The sequence below is a fragment of the Vulpes lagopus genome, chromosome 1 (genome assembly GCF_018345385.1).
Source record: "Vulpes lagopus strain Blue_001 chromosome 1, ASM1834538v1, whole genome shotgun sequence".
Lineage (NCBI taxonomy): Eukaryota > Metazoa > Chordata > Mammalia > Carnivora > Canidae > Vulpes > Vulpes lagopus.
Window position 1 is genome coordinate 162,735,760 of NC_054824.1, and position 22,399 is coordinate 162,758,158.

Consider the following 22,399-nt stretch of genomic DNA (forward strand, 5'->3'; position numbering starts at 1 on the left):
TCACTGTGTATCATGGAAACTTTCCTCCTCACAATCTAAAGCAGAATGAAAGAGGTCCTGAGAACAGCAAACTTCAGCTTTAACTAATTCTAAGAAGAGAAATTTGTCATGGATAAAGGATTAAAAGTGTTTAAAAAAATTTTTAACTGATTTTATCACACACTTACCCCCTAACCATATTCCAATGAAGCCTGACTGATAAGTTTCTGTTTTAAGGTTGGATACTAAAGTCCCAATTTGTATAAATGCTCATATAAAAATTAAGGAGTATAAGAATAAATAGTCACAGAATTACACTGCAGCATGGGAAATACACAAAACTCGTACACATAGCACAGAAGCAGGAAGAGAATAATTGGGATTTTTTTAAGTGTTTAATTCTAGCTCCTCCTTCCTTTCTCCCCTCCAGTCTTTAGGGAAATGGTATATCAAAAAAAGAATGGAGAAGAGTTCACCCTTGGTTGGATTCAAGGGGACAGAGGGGCCAACTTGAGAAGGGGAAGCTATAGAAAAGATGAATCTAAAAGTTTCTAGGAAAAAGGAATAGGTACAAGCAAAGGTATTGTCACATCCATTCTGGGAGTTAAATTCAATTCTAAAGCACAAAAAAAGATATGGAAGGCCATGCAAAAGAGTTGGATCTAAACCAAATTACATGCAGTGGAAAGCCACTGAAGGATTTTAAGCAGGAAAGAAGCATCATCAGATTTCTGGCAATACAGTGGAAAAGGACAGTTAAAAGACCACTGTTAGGGATCCCTGGGTGGCGCAGTGGTTTGGCGCTTGCCTTTGGCCCAGGGCGCGATCCTGGAGACCCGGGATCGAATCCCACATCAGGCTCCCGGTGCATGGAGCCTGCTTCTCCCTCTGCCTATGTCTCTGCCCGCCCCCCTCTCTCTCTCTGTCTCTCTGTGTGACTATCATAAATAAATAAAAATTAAAAAAAAAATAAAAAAAGACCACTGTTAGAGGGCACCTGAATGGCTTAGGTTGTGATCCTGAGGTCCTGGGATCAAGTTCCGCATCGGGCTCCTCTAGAGAAGCCTGCTTCTACCTCTGCCTCTCTGTGTCTCTCATGAATTAAATAAATAAAATATTATTTAAAAAAAAAAAAAAGACGGGCAGCCTCGGCGCAGCGGTTTAGCACCGCCTGCAGTCCAGGGTGTGATCCTGGAGACCCGGGATCGAGTCCCGCGTCAGGCTCCCTGCATGGGGCCTGCTTCTCCTTCTGCCTGTGTCTCTGCCCCTCACTCTCTCTCTCTGTGTCTCTCATGAATAAATAAATAAAAATATTTAAAAATTAAAAAAAATTTTAAAAAAGACCACCGCCGGACTCCATTTGATATTGAGGGTCTAAATAAGGCAGCAGAAAGAAAACACACAGGATATGAAAATTATGGCTAATCACAGTATATAGAAGATAAAATCCTGGGGGAAGTGGGGTGGGAGAAAACAGTTATATGTCTTTTGTTTTGCTTCTCATTTAATACATAATCTAATCATTAACTTAGAATCTACTTAAGAGATTCAATGACCAACATTAAGGAGGTCCTCATTACAGAAGAAAATAAATGTAATCAACAAAAAGGCTTTTTAAGGTAAACCTGTTATAGAAGAGACCAAAATTATTACAGTGAGGAATAAAACAAAACTGTCTTGCATTTAAATAATAAAGCTAATAATTATGGCGGAAGAAAGTTACTGTAATTGGAACTGCATTTTATTTCTTAAAAATAAAATATTTGTAGAATAGCATTAACATTCTTTCCAGTCCATTTAATTTCACATCTTAATCTTAAGGGTCATTTCCTAAGAGTACTTTAGGGATACATCATTTTTCCCAAGTGTTTCTCTCAAACTTTTTTTTTTCTCTCAAACTTTATTTTTTTTTTTAATTTTTATTTATTTATGATAGTCACACAGAGAGACAGAGAGAGAGGCGGAGACACAGGCAGAGGGAGAAGCAGGCTCCATGTACCGGGAGCCCGATGTGGGATTCGATCCCGGGTCTCCAGGATCGCACCCTAGGCCAAAGGCAGGCACTAAACCGCTGCGCCACCCAGGGATCCCTCTCTCAAACTTTAATATTCAAATTATTTGTTCCAAGAAAATATCAAAATACTCTTTTAAAGAAAGTTCTATGTTTGCCTGTTTTACCTTCAACTGTTAACTAAGTTAACTCTGCCAGAACCTCATTTTTATGATAGCTTTGCATAGGGTTTTAGTAGATCTTCAACAAAGATTTCATAGACTTCATGAAATCCGAAATCTTTTGAAAGATCTGCTTCTTTATCTTATAACACAACCACTTCTCATCTCTTCCTCCAATAACATCCTAATCCAAGGCACTACCTCCTCTCTTCTAGATTGTTACGTGCTTCCTTAACTTTTACCACACTTGCAATGGCACACAGTTGGGACACAGACTCTTCTCTATCCTCCACATAATTACCCTAGTGAACATTTTAAAATCTCTATTAGATCCTGTTCAAAACTCTCCCATGACTTTTTTAAAAGATTTATTTATTTTAGGAGGAAGGGGCAAAAGGATAGGGAGAGCGAGTCTTAAACAGACTCCATCCTCTGCATAGAGCCTGACTCAGGCTCAATCTAACAACCCTAATAACATAACCTGAGCTGAAAACCAAGAGTGGGACACACAACTGACTGTTAACACCCAGGGGCCCCAACACTCTAACATATTTATACTTCACATGAATGAAGTATAAAAATATTAATATTTTTAATATTAAAGTTAATGTCACATCCCCAGAGAAGTCTGACTACAAACTGACTGGAACTACATGCTATTTGCAATCCTAATATGCCCTAATTTTTTTTGCAGACCTGTAATATGCCTAATTTTTCTTCCTAAGGTACTACTTAGATGCTTTGTACTACTACTACTATATCATACATTTCCTTGCTTACTATCTCCCCAAAGCTCACACAGACACCTCCCAAAAGGTAAAGTCCATTAAGGGCAGGAACTTTGCCAACTAAGTCCAACAAATACAACAGTGCCTAGTGCATATCAGAGGCATTCAATAAATAGTTAAATTAACATGTGACTATATTGTCACATGTTAATAAAACCCATCAGTGAGAGACTGAACCATAAAAACCTGGACACAAAAGAAAGAAATGCCACCATTAAACAAGAGAGAGAGAGAGCACAGTGGGAATTGTCATTGAATATTTTGAGAGATGACATTTTTGTTTACCTGCATATACTAACATAATATTCCATTGACAAAGATCCCATGTATTTCATAAAGTAAGCATTAAACTTAAAGGTAACAACAACCCATAGACTAAGTCATTCCCAAGTGTTTTAAATAAAATAAAAGGAATAAAGTTGAATTACACAGCTATTATGATTCCAAAATCAACAAGAACTCACAAGGATTCTCCATAAATGGTTAATGAGGAAAATACCAAACAGCACAGAAACCTTTTTTTTTTTTTTTTAAAGAAATCTTTTTTAACTAGAACCTCCCGTGCTCCTTCCTCACATCTCATTTCAAACTAGATCCACCATAGCTTTCCTTAACTGACAAAGGTTTTGAAGGCTGGTGTAATCTCTTATACTGGCACTGAATTGCCTGATAATCCACATGTTATCCTGAAATTGTTTGTTTGAAAAGCTTCCACTGGGCCATTAATCTAGATGGATTAGCAAGTTAAAAGCACATAAAATTGCCCTTACTTTGAACATATCAAGCAAAAAAAATTCAAATTCAAATTTTAGGTAGTACATATTTCATCAACTGGAACTTCAGAGCTAGGAAGAACCAGAGACATTTACTGTACATCACAAATACATACTGAATGAGGCCAATCACTATTGCTACTCTAAAACCTAGGGAAACAATCACGAGCAAGATAATTCCTGTCCTAATAAAGCATATAAAAAAGAAGACAAATTAACAACACAGAGTAATGATAAAATAGTAGGGAAATCTAAACTGACAAGATTTAATGCCTTTATTTTAAATCTGAGGAAAGTAATGTACCCAAGCAAATTCAACAAGTTAAGGGACATGCCCAAGGTTTTACTTTAATCAAATTTTTCCCAAAATTACTTACCATTTCATGTTCTTAAATTATAGATTTTTGAGGTCATTTGATTTTAATTCACGAGATATTTAAAGCAATTATTATTTCAGGAAATTCACCAAAATTTTAATCCAACAGTGAATTCATAATAATACTCTGCTGTTCGTGGCATGAAAATTCAAAGCATTAAGGAAACAGATGGGCCATCTGAATCTTATTTCTAGATCATGACCAAAAGCAATTTCTCAGGGGTTTTGTACATTACATGGAAAAGGCTCCCAAGGACTAGTACCATATGTGCATTCTGCAACATAAATCCTAAGTAATTACAAGTTTGAAGCTTTGTACCTGTGTGATGGAGAAGGAGCTTCAAATTGAGGCACCGTGCTATCCTCACTGACAGGAGAATACAAGCCACTCATTTCCTGAAAAGACAATTATCTGAGTTATAGTAGACAACTCCACACAGAAGATGTAGAAATCAAAATGAGATACATTACAATCCCTTCCAATCCTAGATTTTTATCAGTCCCGTCTGTCTCAACATCCAAATTTCTCAAGGTGGCTTCTCTGCAGAGTACAAAAGCAAGAATATCTAAAAAGTTCAGAAACAGCCTTTTCTATGGTACACATTCTTAAAGAACTAGAAACTCTTTAAAAATATTGTTCATCGGGCAGCCCGGGTGGCTCAGCAGTTTAGCGCCACCTTCAGCCCAGGGCCTTATCCTGGAGATCCGGGATTGAGTCCCACCCACATCGGGCTCCCTGCATGGAGCCTGCTTCTCCCTTTGCCTCTCTCTCTCTGTCGCTCGTGAATAAATGAATAAAATCTTTAAAAATACATATATTGGGATCCCTGGGTGGCGCAGTGGTTTAGCGCCTGCCTTTAGCCCAGGGCGCGATCCTGGAGACCCGGGATTGAGTCCACATCGGGCTCCCGGTGCATGGAGCCTGCTTCTCCCTCTGCCTGTGTCTCTGCCTCTCTCTCTCTGTGACTATAATACATAAATAAATAAAAATTTAAAAAAAAATACATATATTGTTCATCACTAATGAGGCCATCAAATACAGAAAAAGACAAATGTATTTCAAATGAGGTGCACTATATTATAAGCTAATCATTAATCCAAGGAAGAACCTATTGACAAACAGTAAGATGACAATACAGTATGTGAATCATTAGGTTCAGCTCTCTAAAGTACAGAAAAACAAGATACGTGTTTACTTTAAAAATATCCTCTGCAAGCATTGATTCAAATATTAGCATTTTAAAATAATCCCTGAAAGTCTAACTAATTAACTTAGAGGAAGAAGCCTATTCAATTATTACTGCATAAATTATACACCTCTGAATCATACCAACAACCTCACTGTTTTTATGTGGTATTCTGATTAATGGGAAAGCAGTAAATGTTAAAATGCCACTAAAGATATAAATAAATAAATAAACAAACAAACAAACAAACATAGTGAAGTAGAATTACTTCTAAGCCAAGCTCAGCTCAATCATGCACCCAACAAGGGACATAAGCATAGCAGTAACAAGTTAGCAATGTCACATGGGATAATGAGTTTCCACAAAATATTAAACTTAAGACCATTTAACATCTTCTACATATCAGCAAAAGAAAATTATAACACACGTGAACAATTTAAAACACACACTAAATTTAAATGTAGCTGCAGAAAATAACCTCATGTCATAATAGCTTATGAGCCTCCAAAAGAGCATCCCATGGATTTCATAAGTAAACTATATTATAAATGCCTAGATTGCTGTTCACATTCTCATAGCTCTTTGTAAATTAACCTTAGCATAGTAGATAGGTAAAAAATTATTTACTTAATAAAAGAAGAAAATTGTGACATTACCACTTTAATGATAATGTAGGGTTTCACAGGATTTGATTTTAAGTCACTATGTTGGTGTACCAAGAAAATTAAATGATTTTTTTCAATCTAACCAAGAATAATTATGGCAACAAAACAGTGAAAACAAATTTAAAATACATTTTATCATAAAGTGTTCAGAAGGTTTTTTCTATAAAGACGTACTCTGAATTAAAATTTAAGTAGCATCTGTTACTTTCTATATAGTGGAAACAAATCCCACAAATTTGATGCAGTAATTTAAAGTAAAAGTGACAATTTCATGAAACTCAAAATTGCTAGAAATGTGAGAAATTCTTGATTTCTTACTTCCACTCTTTTAATATCCTCTTCCAAAACACTCAGCTCCTTCTGGATCTGTTCCAGTTGCTGCAGACAAAATAGAGAGGGGGGAAAAAAGCCTAAACGAAACCACACTGGCAATCAACACAATCATAAAATAACTTTACATTTCGAAAATAATTACTAGAAAATCAGGCACTAATAATAAATTGCAGGGATGAAAAACTGCAGAACAAAAGAGCTGAAATATCTATGGTAAAAAGTAAATGTAGAGACTTATTTAACATTTAAGAAAACACAACACTGGGGACACCTAGATGGCTTAGCAGTTTAGCATCTGCCTCTGCAACAGGGTGTGAACCTGTACTCCGGGGATCACTCCTACATCGGGCTCCCTGCATGGAGCCTGCTTCTCCCTCTGCCTGTGTCTCTGCCTCTCTTTCTCTCTCTGTCTCTCTCTCTGTGTCTCTCAAGAATAAACAAAATCTTAAAAAAAAAAACTGTACCCCCTTAATGCAACAAGGGTTGACTCTCTCTCTCTCTATATATATATATATAGACTTTATTCAGTTATGAATGATCAACAAAAATGACGATGTGACTTAATAAAAACAGGAGAAAAAAAGAGAAATAAAAAATAAAAATAAAAACGGAGATATCAAAAGACTTTCCAATTATCTCATTTGGTAGCAAATTTCTATCATCAGGGGATCCCTGGGTGGCGCAGCGGTTTGGCGCCTGCCTTTGGACCAGGGCGCGATCCTGGAGACCCGGGATCGAATCCCACATCAGGCTCCCGGTGCATGGAGCCCGCTTCTCCCTCTGCCTGGGTCTCTGCCTCTCTCTCTCTCTCTCTCTGTGACTATCATAAATAAATAAAAATTAAAAAAAAAAATTTAAAAAAAAAAAAAACAAAACAAATTTCTATCATCAGTATCTCTAGGTGGCTGTCTTACTCTAAACCAAATACATTAACCAATTTTTAAAATGTAAAATAATAATGAATACTTGTGTAATACTTATGTGAAATAGGTACTATTACACATTAGGAAAATGAAAAGCATAGAAAGGTCAAATGACTTGCCCAAGATCATTGGGCACTAAATGGCAGAACTGGTATTCAAATCATGGCGGTCCTCTTACTCCAGAATTCCTGCTGTTAACCATTACACTATACTACTTCTTGAGAACAGTAACTCATTATTTAACTTTTCATTCCTTTAATGACTGGTAAGGGTAAACAAACTTGTAAGGTTAATTACCATTAGCACATTTCGTTCTGTGGCAATCCATACACAGTTGGTAATACAACTGATAACTTATTAATTCAAATATTTACCAGTTCTAAGCATTTTACTAAGCACTGGGAAGAATAGGATTTAGAACACCATAGCCCTTGCCCTCATGGAACTCAGTCCAAGGAAGAAAGCAAACAAGCAAGCCAACAGCTGAAATATCGTAATAAACATTATGATGAGAGTATGCACACAATTAAAGGTAAGGTTGCTTGCTCATAACGAACCTAGCAGAAAACTGGGGAAGAAAGGAGAGGCTACTGGATAAATAAAATTACATTTGAAAGTAAATGAAAGGCAGAGTCTTGAAGAACTAAAGAGAATTTTGCTAAGGAAAACAGTGAGGAAAGAGAATAAACAGGGTAAAAAATAATATATAGACGTAAAAGCTGTGAGAAAGAATAAAAATAAATATGAAGCTATGATAATGAAATCACCCAACGGCAACTGGTATAGTCAGCAGAGATGAGGAAAAAAAACAGATGAAAGGGAGAACACCAATATTTAAGAGATAGGCAAAGAAAGAAGGAACAGTTCCATATAAACTATTGAGAAGTGAATGTGGTAGCCACAAAACCAGAATACAAGACTGCATACTACTACAGAAGCCATGGAGGAGTGGAGGGAAAAGTGTAAAAAAAAAAAAAAAAGTAATTAGCATTGTTCAATATTTTCAACCTTTCTATCCAGTTTAATAAATTTTTCTCTACCCTAAAATTTTTCACACCATACTCTCACCTTAACCAAAACCTTGCTCTCCCTCAAAGAAACAGTCTGTCTTGGATATCTTTCAAATAAAAGCTGATCAACTGATAAACACTCACACTGGTTCATTTCTAAAATTAGTCTTCCACTCCAAACCACTCTGGTCTGGTTCAATTCAAGCAGCCAAATCACTATTGATCTTAGCCATCTACAAAACATCTTAGTCATTTCCTACCATCACTGACATCTCTAGTCTTTTGCCTTTTGGTTCATCCACATTTCCAACTCCAGCGATCTGAAGCTCTAATTCAGCGAAGCATCCCATGGTCAACAATTAACCTTTTTAATTAATAACCCTGAAATGTCCACTCTTCAAATCCTTAAATGTTGAGGATCTTTAGGATTGCTTTAAAAAATACATTTCAAAGAAAGATGAAAGTAAACACCTACAGTATCAACATCCAGAGACAGCCAGTATCATTGGTGTGATACACAATACATAATTAAAACCAGATTAATAATTTTCATTCCAGGGACGCCTGGGTGGCTCAGAGGTTGAGCATCTACCTTTGGCTCACGGGTCTGGGGATCAAGTCCCGCATCAGGTTCCCTGCGAGGAGCCTGCTTCTTCCTCTATGTCTCTGCCTCTCTCTCTGTCTCTCGTGAATAAATAAATAAAATCTTTAAAATAATAATTATTAATTATATTATTATTTTTCATTCCACTTTTGAACTTGAAACACCAGAAAAAAATTCCAGTATGACCTGAAATCCTAACATATTAAATTCTAATGCCCTATTCTCTGAAAATAATGCTCCCTCTTTTTAGTACCCCAAAGCTTATGCTGGAAAACGTATCTATTACTATATACGGATGCTGCTTTACATGAGGTGAACTAAATTAAACTGCCAATGTTCAACAATAATATCAATAATTACTGGTCCAAAACCAGTAATCTCATATGGTGCAATTTAAAACAAAACAGGGCGTCTGGGTGGCTCAGTGGTTGAGTGTCTGACTTTGGCTCAGGTCGAGATCCCAGGCCTCCACACAGGGAGCTTGCTTCTTCCTCTGCCTATTGTCTCTGCCTCTCTCTCTCTCATGAATAAATATATACAATCTTAAAAAAAAAAGACAATAATGTTATCAACAATCAAAACCAGGAATATAAAAATAAAAATACTATAAAGTCTAGAAATTAAACGAAGGGACAAATGCTGCTCTAATAATAGAAAGACACATAGATAGATACAGAACATAAAACAATGCAACCAACTTATGTGAAAAAGTCTGAAAAAGTGTCAAGACAAAAAAAAATGTTTCCAGTTTTGAGAAATGGAAATCACTTAACACATACTCAATTTGAGGTATTTACATTTAATGAGATTCTGAAGGGGTCTGGTTAAATATCAGGGCACTGTGATACTGTGATTTATAATAAGAAATACATAATAATTGGTCTTCATTCAGGTCCTGGCCACAGCTCCTAAAATCCTTGATTCGAAGTTTCCATATGTTTAATGAGAAAACTGGTGGCTAAGAGCTCCTGCAGAGCATCCAGATAAGGGCTGGTTGCCAAGGGACCAATCATATAATTAGGTAGAACTTTCAGCTTACTACACAATGTCCAGGTAAGTAAGAAGGACTGGTGATTGAGTTCAATCACTGGTGGACAATCAATCATGCCTATGTAATAAGCCTCCAGAAAAACCCGTAACTTAAAGGGTTCAAAGAACTTCTGGGTTGGTGAACATGTGGAGATACTGAAAGCATGGCACACATGGAGAATGTATGGAAGTTCTGTGTCCTTTCACATATACCCTGCCCTGTGCATCTCTGCCATTTAGCTGTTCCTGAGTTCTATATCCTTTTATAATGAATTGGTAACCTATCAAGTAACTATTCTCCTGAGTTTGGTGAACCATTTTAGCAAATTATCAAACCCCATGAGGAGGTCACAGGAACCTTTGACTGACTGATAGATTGATTTCCTCTGATTTATAGTCAGTCAGAAGAAGAGGTGACAAGGTGGACTTGCAATTAGCATCCAGAGAGTCATCTCAGTCTTATAAGACTGAGCCACTGACCTGTGGAATCTGGGGCTAACATCAGGTAGATAGTGTCAGAACTGAACTGAATTGGGGGACACTCGGTTGTTGTCTCCAGAGAATTAAAGAATTGCTTAGTGGGAAAATCACTCGCACATTTGGTGGCCAGAAATATAAGACAGAGTGATGAATACGGGATGCAAATGTTTCCCTATCAGGCTTCAACGCAAGACAGACACTACAGTACTAAAATAAAATTTAAAAAAAAAAAAAAAAAAAGGACAAGAATTTAAAAGCAGAAAGAAGAATTAATCTAAAGTCACTCTTCAAACATGTTTCATAACTGGGAGCAGCACGATCTAGAGTAAAAGCATGAATCAGAGTCCAATAATGTTTTAGAGATATTAAGAAAGCTCACAAAGATGGACTACCATTATCTGACTGAAAATTGGTCACTAATTGAGAATGATATCAAAACCACCCCTGTACCATATCCTCATGAGTTTGAAGGTTGCTAAAACTGATAATAAATACAAATGATGGAGAAATGCTTGACATTCAACCCTAAGCCTGTATTAATAACAAGGAAACTTTCAACACAGCATGATGTCCCAAAACCCAAAGAAAACTTAAAAAACATATAAATTGGGATCCCTGGGTGGCGCAGCGGTTTGGCGCCTGCCTTTGGCCCAGGGCGCGATCCTGGAGACCCGGGATTGAATCCCAAATCAGGCTCCCGGTGCATGGAGCCTGCTTCTCCCTCTGCCTATGTCTCTGCCTCTCTCTCTCTCTGTATGACTATCATAAATAAATAATTAAAAAAAATTAAAAAAACAACAACATAAGTTTAAAAAGTAAAACGGGACACCTTGGTGGCTCAGTGGTTGACCGTCTGCCTTTGACTCAGGGCGTGATCCTAGAGTCCTGGGATTGAGCCCCGCATCAGGCTCCCTGCATGGGGTCTGCTTCTCTCTTTGCCTGTGTCTCTGCCTCTCTCTCAGTGTCTCTTATGAATAAATAAATAAAATCTTTAAAAAAAAAAAAAAAAGTAAAGTTTGAGAGGCGCCTGGGTGGCTCAACCAGTTGAGCATGCAACTGGCTGAGTTCAGGTCATGATCACAAGGTTCAGAGATGGGCCCTGGGTTAGGCTGTACACTCAGCACAGGGTCTGCTTGAGATTCTCTCTCACCCTCTCCCTTAAAAAAGAATTTAAGGGCAATGAGAACACTCTGTCTGATACCAGGATGACGGATACATGTCATTACACATTTCCCCAAACCCACGATATGTATAAAACCAAGAGGGAACCCCAAAGTAATCCCTCTCCCTGCTTGCACACTCAATCTCCCTCTAAATTGAGGAGGGAAGTGAAGTTTCAGAATCCCAGAAGACTAAAATGTAAAAGAATTCAAAAATAAAGAGCCCCCTTTTACTGACATTTAGTTTGATGCACATAGGTATCATACTTATTTAACTGACTTGCACTCATGATTTGATAAAATATGCTAAAGTCTTTAGTGTTTGAACTTTGTTTTTTAAAAGCTAATATAATTAGAATAAACTGTAGCTCCCAAGACTATTTCAATCATCTGAATAATTAAATCTGAACAAGAGTATTGGCATACTTTCAGAAAAAATTGGGTTAAAAAATGAGTAGGTATATATATATATGTGTATATATATGTGTGTATGTGTATATATACACACACGCGCGCGCAGCACACACAGACACACACACAATAATGAGCTGCCACTGTATACCTACTACAGAATCCATAATCCAGAACAATGACAACACCCAATGTTGACAAGAAGGTGCAGCAATAGGAACTGTCACTTATTCTGGGCAGGAAAGAAAAACAGTACAACCACTTTGGAAGACAGTTCATCTATTTTTTTTTCTTTTAATTCATGAGAAACACAGACAGAGATAGAGGTAGAGACACAGGCAGAGGAAGAAGCAGGCTCCATGCAGGAAGCCTGATGTGGGACTCGATCTGGGAACTCTAGGATCACACGCTGAGCCGAAGACAGATGCTTAACCACGAGCCACCCAGGCGTCCCAGCAATTTCTTTAAAAAGTAAACATAATCTCAGCATACAACTCAGGAGGCATATTCCTTGGAATTTACTCAAAGGAGCTGTAAACTTCTATGTCTACAGAAAACTATTTATAGCAGGTTTATTCCTAATTGCTAACACTTAGAAGCAACCAAGATGTCCTTTAGTAGGTAAAGGATAAAGAGAACCACATCCACATAATGGAATATGATTCAGCGCTAAGAAGAAATGGGCTCTAAAACCATAAAAAGACATGGAGGAAACTTAAAATGCATATTACTAAGTGAAAAAAACCAATGTGAAAGGCTATATAATATATAATTCCAAGTCTATGATATTCTATGAAAAGGCAAAACCAAAGAAAAAGTAAACAGTGATTGCTAGGGGCTGTAGGTAGGGAATGGTATGAATAGGTGGAGCACAGAAGAATTTAAGGACAGGACACCTGGGTGGCTCAGTCTGTTAAGTGTCTGCTTTCAGCTCAGATCATGATCCCAGGGTCCTAGGATTGAGCCCCTGCATCAGGGATCCCTGCTCAGAAGGGAGTCTGCTTCTCCTTATGTCCCTCCTCCCCTCCGCTCACCTTCTTCAAGCTTGCATGCTCTTTCTGTGAAATAAATAAAATTAAAAAAAAAAAAAAAAAAGAATTCAAGGGCAATGCGAACACTATACTAGAATGATGGATACATGTCATTACATATTTCTCCAAACCCACAGAATATACACAACCAACGGTGAACCCCAAAGTAAACTAAGGACTTTTGGTGGCTATAATGTGTAGGGTTCATGAATTATAAAAAATGTACCCTCTAGTGAGAGACGTTGATAATGGCGGAGGCTCTGATATGTGAGGGCAGGGGAAATCTCTGTAACTCCTCTCACTTTTGCTATGAAACTAAAACTTCTGTTAAAAAAAAAGTCTTTAATATTATATATATACATACACAGACATATAAAAATATACTTATTCTAAGAGTTACTACCAAAAGCAAAGCACATTTAGCCATATGAAGTACAAACTAAAGTCTTACCATACAACCATACCACTACCCCATAAACATATACATACTTAATATCTAAATTCTGTTATCAGCAGACAGGCTTATTTATAGGCTTCACTGAATCCTCTGATTGTAACTTTTTTTAAGTTGAGAAGAAAGCATAAAACAAGCAAGACGAAGGAAGGAAGGTGGGAGGGAGGGGCACTATAGGTGACATACTGAGATGGTTTATGTATAAAAGCAGATGTGGGGGTACCTGGGTGGCTCAGGCAGTTAAGTGTCTTCCTTCTGCTAAGGTCCCAATCCTACTGGAATAGAGCTTCACCTGGAGCTCCCTGCTCAGCAGGGAACTTGCTTCTCCTTCTCCCCCTCCCCACTGCTTGTGCTCACTCACTCGCTCTCAAATAAATGAATAAAATATTTTTTTAAATAAATAAAAGCAAATGTAAATAGATGTCAACACCAGCACTATGATATTTAAATATAATGTAATACCTATGGCAACCCCTAAAAATCTATATAAAGAAATCTACTTAAAATCATTACAAATAAATAAAAATGAGGGGCACCTGGTTGCTCAGTCGGTTAACCATCTGCCTTCGGCTCTGATCATGATCCCAGCATCCTATCCTGGGATCAAGCCCTGCATCAGGTGTCCTACTCAGCAGGTGTCTGCTTCTCCCTCTTCCCTCTGCCCCTCTCCCTGCTTGTTCTCTCTCAAATAAATAAAATCTTTAATTAATTTTTAAAAATGGAATTCTAAAAAACATTCAAGCAACCCCTAAGAAGAAAACATAAAAATAACAAAAACCAAAAGAGAAAAGAAACATGAAACAAATAATAAAATGGTAGGCTCACGTCATAAAATTTACATTAAATGTAAATGGTCTAAATATACTAAGATTATATTTGGCAGAGTTGATAAAAAGTCTCTGCTGTCTATAAGAAACTCAACTCAAATATAATTATTCAGTAATTCATATAACAAGGAAACAAAGCTCAGTAAAAATGCAGAAAATTCTCACGATACATTTAACAAACTTTACATGGCAGCATACAATTGCAGAAAACAAATTCTTTTTCAAACACAAATATTTCAAAATTTAACTAACCACCAGGAACAGTGCAAGTATCATATTCAAAGGAATAAACACAAAGTATTTTCTGACAATATAATTAAAACGAATCAACAACAGAAAGACAACAAGAGGGCAGCCTGGGTGGCTCAGCGGTTTAGTGCTGCCTTCGGTCCAGGGCGTGGTTGTGGGGACCCGGGATCGAGTCCCGCATTGGGCTCCCTGCATGGAGCCCACTTTTCCCTCTGCCTGTGTCTCTGCCTCTCTCTCTGTGTCTCTCATGAGTAAATAAATAAAATCTTTAAAAAAAAAAAAAAAAAAAGACAACAAGAAAATCCCAGCATCCAAGTAATAAATTTACTTCTATATAACCCACAGGCCTAAAAAACTATAAGGAAAATTAGAAATTCTTTTGAACTAAGAAATAACAAATAGAATACCATACTAAAATACTAAAATCATTAGATGCAATTAAAAGAAAAATTATGGTCTTAAATCCCTATAGTGGGGGAAAAACTAGAACATCATAGTATGTACATACAAGTTAACAAATTAGAAAAGGAACAATAAAATAAAACCGAAGAAAGTGGAACAGTGAAAACTGTAAAGAGCATAAATTAGTAGAGTGGAAAGCAAAAATAAAATAGAGAATACAAGCAATGACAATAGTTGGTTCTTTTAGATAGACTCAAAATTGACACATCCCTGGCAAGAATTGATCAAGGAAAAAAGAAGAAAAGACAAAGCAGCATTAAGCAGAGTCAGGAATGAAAGATATCACTAAAAACTCTGGGGTGGGGTGCCCAGGTGGCTAAGTGGTTGAGTATCTGCCCTTGGCTCAGGTTGTGATCCCAAGGTCTTGGGATAAAGTCCTACATCAGGCTCCCCACAGGGAGCCTGCTTCTCCCTCTGCCTATGTCTCTGCCTCTCTGTGTGTGTGTGTCTCTCATGAATAAATAAATAAAATCTTAAAAAAAAAAATTCTGGGGGCATTCAAAACTTAATGCTAAAACCCATATACCAATAAATTTGAAAATTTAGATGAAACGGACAACTAGGGATCCCTGGGTGGCGCAGCGGTTTAGCGCCTGCCTTTGGCCCAGGGCGCGATCCTGGAGACCCGGGATCGAATCCCACATCAGGCTCCCGGTGCATGGAGCCTGCTTCTCCCTCTGCCTGTCTCTGCCTCTCCCTCTCTCTCTGTGTGACTATCATAAATAAACAAAAATTAAAAAAAGAAAAAAAAAAGAAACGGACAACTAGAAAAAGAATAACATGTCACAGGTGATATTTTAAACAAAAACTGAGTAAGTACAACTGCTGTATAACATTTATCCTGTTATTCTAGAACAGAATAACTGATTAAGCATATAAGTATTGTAGTAACTGAATAGTTAAAAACTTTCTACAAACAAATAAAAAACAAACAAAGACATTCTTCAGTAAAATCTTTCAACATTCAGCAAAGATATCTCTCCTAGACTATACAAATTCTTCCAGAAAATAGAGAGTACATTCCCAAACTCATTTGATAAAAATAACAATTTCTATAATAAAGGCAAAGCTGAACACGATCAGTGTAAGAAAAAACTTATAGGACGTCACTAATGAAAATAGATGCAAAAATGCAAAATCCTAAACAAAGTATCAGCAAACCAAACAATATAGAAGAGGATATATCAATGCCAAGTTTGGTTTACTCAAGGAATATAAGTAGGGCAAACCACCATCCTGGTGGGGTTTCCTAGCGTGCAGAATGTTCAGTCATAAAAATGGAAATACGGCTGGGATGGTTGATCACTCTAGGTGCAAAGTTGATTAATTCTTTAATGTTAAACCAATGTAATTATTTAATTATTCACATTAACAGAATGAAAATAAGTAATTATCATCTCAGATGCACAAAAATTTTGGAGAATACTCAATCCCCACTCACAAATAAAAGGAAAAAAACGTCCTTTTACTTCCTTGAAAGATAAAAAGTACCTACAAAAAAACCTCCAGAAAACATCATACCTAATGGTGACACGTCGAAAGCTTTCACTTTGAGATCAGCACCAAGACTAGGATGCCCCGCTATCACCACTTCTATTCATCATTGTACCGGATGTCCTAGCCAGCAGAGTAAGACAAGAAAAATAAATAAAAGATATAAGGATCATAAAGAAAGAAACTAAACTGTTATTATTTGCAGGTGACGATGTGTATACAGAAGACATAAAAGAATCTACAAATAAATTATTAGAGTGAGAATTTAACAGGGTTGCTGGATACAAAAAAACTATCTATAAAAATCAACTGTATTTCTATCTACCAGCAACAAACAGTAAGAAACTGAAATTGAAGACATAGACATTGTTTATAATAGTATAAAAAAATGATGAAGACCTAAGAACAAATCTAAAACCAAGGTGTGTAAGAATAATATCCTGAAAAATATTAAAATTTTGAAAGACAACCTTAAGGACCTAGTTATTAACAGAGAAATACTACATTCATGGGTCAGAAGACCCAATATTGTATATAAATATACTCTCCCAAATTGATCTATGGAGTCAAAGTAGTCTCAATAAAAAGTCACAGCAGGTTTACCATGGAAAAACCAGGGTGATTCTAAAATTTACATAGAAATAATAAGTGCCATAAATAGCTAAGATTTTCCCAGAGAACAGTAACTTAAATTTCTTGTATTTAATACAATGTATTTCTGCTGAAAAAGTTAAACAAATAGACCAGTGAAGCAGAAAAGGGAGCCTAGAAATGGACCTTCATGTATATCGACATATTATACATGACAAAGGTGGTGCTTGAGAGCAATAGGAAAAGGATGGACTTTTTAATGAAGGATGCTTGGACAATTGGATATCCATAGGAAAAACTGCCTATCCCTCACAATATACACAACAGTAAATTCCCAAACAGATTATAATCTGAAAGTGAAAGATTAAAAAAAAAATAAAGCCTCAAGCATTTAATATGGCAACATGTCTTCATGATCTCAGGTGGGAAATTATTTACCTAACACAAAAGACACTAATTATAATGGAAAAGACCAATAAATTTAACTTTACTAAAAACAGAAACTTCTGTTTGTCAAGTGACATCATTAAGATCATGAAATAACCAGCCCAAGTAGATTAAGAAAATATTTGCTAAAGACAGACAGAAATAGATAAATAGATGGGACAAAGAATTTTTTATCTAGAATATATAAACAACAAACCATTAAGAAAATCAACTAAACAGAAAAGATGCAAAAAGCTTTTAAAAAGTACTTTACTCATACACAAATAACTAAAATGGCCAAAAAAACCAGAGTATGCTCAACCTCATTAGGAATTAGGGAAATGCAAATTAAAACCACAAAGAACAGCAATACATACAAGATTAGCTAAACTGAAAAGATCTATTATGATACCAAGTATTACCAACAATACAGTATAATAGAAACACACATACAAACCCTGTAGAAGAGTAACTAATAAAATTACTTAGGAAAAGTTTGTTATCTACTAAAGATGAAGATATATATATGTCCTATGACTCACCAATTCCACTCCTATATACATACAATAGAAATATATGCATACATACATACATAGGTACAAATACAAGATAGTAGCATTCTTTGTGAATAGACCAAAATGAAAAGAACCCAAAAATCCATTAACCACAAAAATGGAGTACATTCAATTAATAAAATACTATACACAAAATTAATCAATGACAGCCATATACAACAATATGGATGAACCTTAACAACGACTCAAAGAAAAACAACCAACATTACATGCTACAGAAATAAATCTACTGAAGTTTTAAAAAGTGGCTTATAAATACTTAGGCATTAAAAGAATAAAGAAAAATAGGAAGGTGATAAATATCAAAATACTGACCACCTAATACACAGGGAGAAAGCTATAATCTGGAAAGGTTAGGCAGTAACTCAGAAGTGCCAGCAATTATCTTACCTGACTGTTTAGTCAGGATAGTTGGTTACATGGATGGTCACTCTACCATAAAGTTTTTAACTATAAATTTGTCTTATGGGTTTTTCTGTGTTTATTTCACATAAAAACACTATAAAATTAGCTCATTGGAATTCCAAACAAAACCAAAAGGAAACCAAGACTTACCAAAACTATCCTATTACAGTACATTACACAGGTACCAGAAATGTCCATAAGTATATTTTAAAATTAAGTCAAATTAAATATAAGGCAATTTTATAAATCCGGATACACATTTGGCTTTTACAAGAAACTCAAAGCCCCTCTGTTCAATCAGACTATGAAGAATAACACTTAAATACATATAACTTATTAAATGTTGTTGTAGGTAGAATTTACGATAGCCTCCAAGATCCCCACTTAGTATTCACACCCTCATGTAATTCCCCCTCTTGGTGTGGGCTGGATTTAATGATTTCCTTCTAATGACCAGAAAATAGCACATATGCTAGAATGTAATTTCCAAGGTTTAGTTACAAGAACTATACAAACTGCTATCTTCAAAATGTTTTTGCTTGCTTGTTCCCTCTGAGAGAAGCCAGCAATCATGGAGAAAGCTACCTGTGGAGAAGCCCTTACAGCAAGAAATAGGTATTCCTATCTAACAGCAAATGGGTGAGCTTGGAAGGGTTTCTACCCTGGTCAAACCTTTTTTCTTTTTTGTATATTTTTTTTATTGGAGTTCAATTTGCCAACATATAGCATAACACCCAGTGCTCATCCCATCAAGTGTTCCCCTCAGTGTCCGTCACCCAGTCACCCCAACCCCTCGCCCACATCCCTATCCTGGTCAAACCCTGAGGTCACTGCTACTCTACCCAACACCTTGATTCTACCAACAACTGGTAGAAATGCTGAGCCAAGGCACTCAGTTACACTGCACCATAATTCCTGTTCTAAGATATTAACTGTTTAATGTTTTAAGTCATCAAATTTGAGCATAACTTGCTACACAGCAATCGATAACTAATGCAAATGCCTATTATGTGCCTTTCTCTTAATATCTGAAAAAGAGTCAGTAGGGGACAACACAAAATAACACAAAATAAAAATTAAATGTAAAATTCTAATAGCCCTAAAGTACTAGCAAGATGGGATAGACATTGGAGTAAATATGTATCTTAAATTTATGCAGATTGAACTTCTTAGATTGGTATATATCAATATCTAAAAAACACTTATCAAAACCCCCCCAAAAAATAAGTCTAACATCACAAGTTAATTTCCAGTGTCTGAATGTTAATCTTAGGAAAATACATTCAAAAGTTATCAGCCTGTATTTTGTTTGAATAAGTTCAAATATAAATTATACAACAGAAGACTTCTAACAACGATATTCATTTGGAGGATTAAGCATGCAAATACTTTGTAATATATCCAAGAAAATATAATCACTCACTGCGTTCTGTATTCACTAAATTATGAGATATTAATCAACTAATTCTCTAAAATTTGGGGGGTGCGAGAAAAAAAAAAAAACACGTGCCCAAGGGGGAGGAAGGCAATGAGAAGAAGCAGAGGGAGAAAGAGAATCTCAAGCAGGATCCTCACTGGGCATGAAGCCTGACACAGGGCCTTGATCTCACAATCCAGATATCACAACCTGAGCCAAAATCCAGAGTCAAAGGTAACTGACTGAGCCACTAAGGCGCCCCTATGCTAAAGTTTATTATAATTAGAAAGCACTACTGTACCTGACTCCAATTATGAAGAAATTTATGAAATTCAATCAAAGTAACTGCTACATTTTTAGTCTGTGAACCTAGTAATAAATTTTCAGATTTGTAAAACTCTGTTAACCTAGTTCCTCAGATTCTCTTGTATAATTAAACCTAAAATACTCAAAATCACTCAATCATGGGTACGTTAAAAAAAACCAAAATGTATTCATGACAATATAATCAGTGCACAAAAAAGGCACCAATATCCAGAAGTACTTAGAACTAGTGTACTTCTTGGTTAAACTGCCCACTATTAAAAAATACGGTTCAAGGGGGAAAGGAATCATTCAATTACAAGGATCAAATTAAAACCAAGTTGTAAAATTCTATAGCACAATTAACCCACACATTTAATGACAAAAATATAGAAACACTGATACTAAGAGCTCTATGATCAAAAGCAGTATCTTAGAAGGTATTATTCCAGGCCAACAGTCACCACATCAGAAAGAGAACAAATTAAACTCGTGAGGAAGAGTTATTTACTTGGAAACAATTTTCTGGGCAGCCCAGGTGGCTCAGCGGTTTAGGACCGCCTTCAGCCCAGATTGTGATTCTGGAGACCTGGGATCGAGTCCCCCGTCTGGCTCCCTGCATGGAGCCTGTTTCTCCCTTTGCCTATGTCTCTGCCTCTCTCTCTCTCTCTCTCTCTCTTTCTCCCTCGTGCTCTGTGTCTCTCACAAATAAATAAATAAAATCTAAAAAAAAAAAAAAAAGTTTGGAAACAACTTTCTATCAATCTCTCCCATTTCTGAACATGCTGTCATAGCTTTTGTTCCAAATGATCTTTACAAGGATGTTTCTATTGCAAATATTCTGGCAAGACAGAAATAGTTATTTTTTCCAGGACAGAGAGCAGATTTGTTTTCTGATCAATATGATAAAAACAGTATCTCCCTAAAAGGCAAAGACTAGACAGGTTTTCCAGAAAATCCCTTAAAAGACTGGAATTTCCTAAGCTGAGAGTTCCTTAGTTGTTACATAAATCCACTGTTATGTGCAGCACTCACCTGAGCCCCTCTCTACATCACCCCCGTGGGACTTGAGGGACAGAGATAAGATGCAAATATGCAGCGGGCATGCCAGATGTGCTATAATAAAGTCCTCTATCTCCAGTCCAGAAGTCTCATGTAACCAACAGCACAAATAAACACAAATAAAACTGTGACAGGCTTATTTGTCAGCTTGCTAACAGGGTATTAACCTCAGAATCTTCAGAGTTTTTTTAGTTATATACTATATCCTTATTACCTGAGACATTTTCAAATCGTACAATTTTGTTGCATTTTTTTAAAGATTTTATTTATTTATTCATGAGACACACAGAGAGAGAGAGAAAGAAAAGCAGAGACCTAGGCAGAGGGAGAAGCAGGTTCCCTAAGAGAGTCTGATGTGGGACTCGATCCCAGGATCACGACCTGAACCAAAGGCAGACACTCAACCACTGAGCCACCCAGGCACTCTTGTTGCAAGTATTAATAGATCTCCAGAAAAGCAGTGAAAAACCTTAGGGGCTAATAAAAACCTTAAATAATTCAGGACAAAGATAATGACCAGCCATTTAATTTAACCCTCAGACATCCTCATATTTCAACTGTACACTTAACGGAGTCATTTACTCATTCATTATGAGATTTTTTTTTTTAAAGATTTTATTTATTTATTCATGAGAGACAGAGATGGGGGGAGGGGCAGAGACACAGGCAGAGGGAGAAGCGGCACCATGCAGGGAGCCCAACATGGACTGGATCCCGGGTCTCCAGGACCACGACCTGGGCTGAAGGTGGTGCTAAACCGTTTAGACACCCAGGCTGCCTCCACTCCCCCGGTTTTTTTAAGACATTATGAGATAATTTCTCATGTACTTAAATCCCACTTCCAATGAGTTCGAAGTCAAGGCAGAATGAAGTATATGGAACTATTGTAAAACCATTTCACATTCTGTTTTAACGTTGGGAAGTATGTATGGAATATAAAAAATTATCACTTTTCCAAAGAATTTTCTATACCAAAAAGATGTTGAGTGTACCTCTTTTAATTTCCATATATAACATTTTCAGCTTTGCTACTCAAAGTGTAGTCCAAGGACCAACAACATCATCACCCAAAGCTTGTTAGAAATGAAGATTATGGGGCGCCAAAACATACACCCCTTTTTTTTTAAAGATTTTATTTATTTATTCATGAGAGACACTGAGAGAGAGGCAGAGACATATATAAAGGGAGAAGCAGGCTCCTTGCAAGGAGCCT

The 22,399-nt window shown here is 36.5% G+C and overlaps 1 protein-coding gene across 5 annotated transcripts in view; it reads right to left on the bottom strand.

Moving 5' to 3' along the window:
- COP1 (COP1 E3 ubiquitin ligase) overlaps positions 1–22,399 on the bottom strand; it is a 245,207-nt gene that overhangs the window by 168,483 nt on the left and 54,325 nt on the right. For 3 of the 5 annotated variants that reach the window (XM_041753662.1, XM_041753649.1, XM_041753642.1), the window contains 2 exons: positions 6,259–6,318; positions 4,408–4,484 (listed from right to left, as the gene is read on the bottom strand). In XM_041753662.1, coding sequence (XP_041609596.1) covers positions 4,408–4,484; positions 6,259–6,318 — 137 coding nt within the window. The remainder of the gene's footprint in view (positions 1–4,407; positions 4,485–6,258; positions 6,319–22,399) is intronic. The other 2 variants (XM_041753668.1, XM_041753655.1) reach the window with 1 other exon arrangement.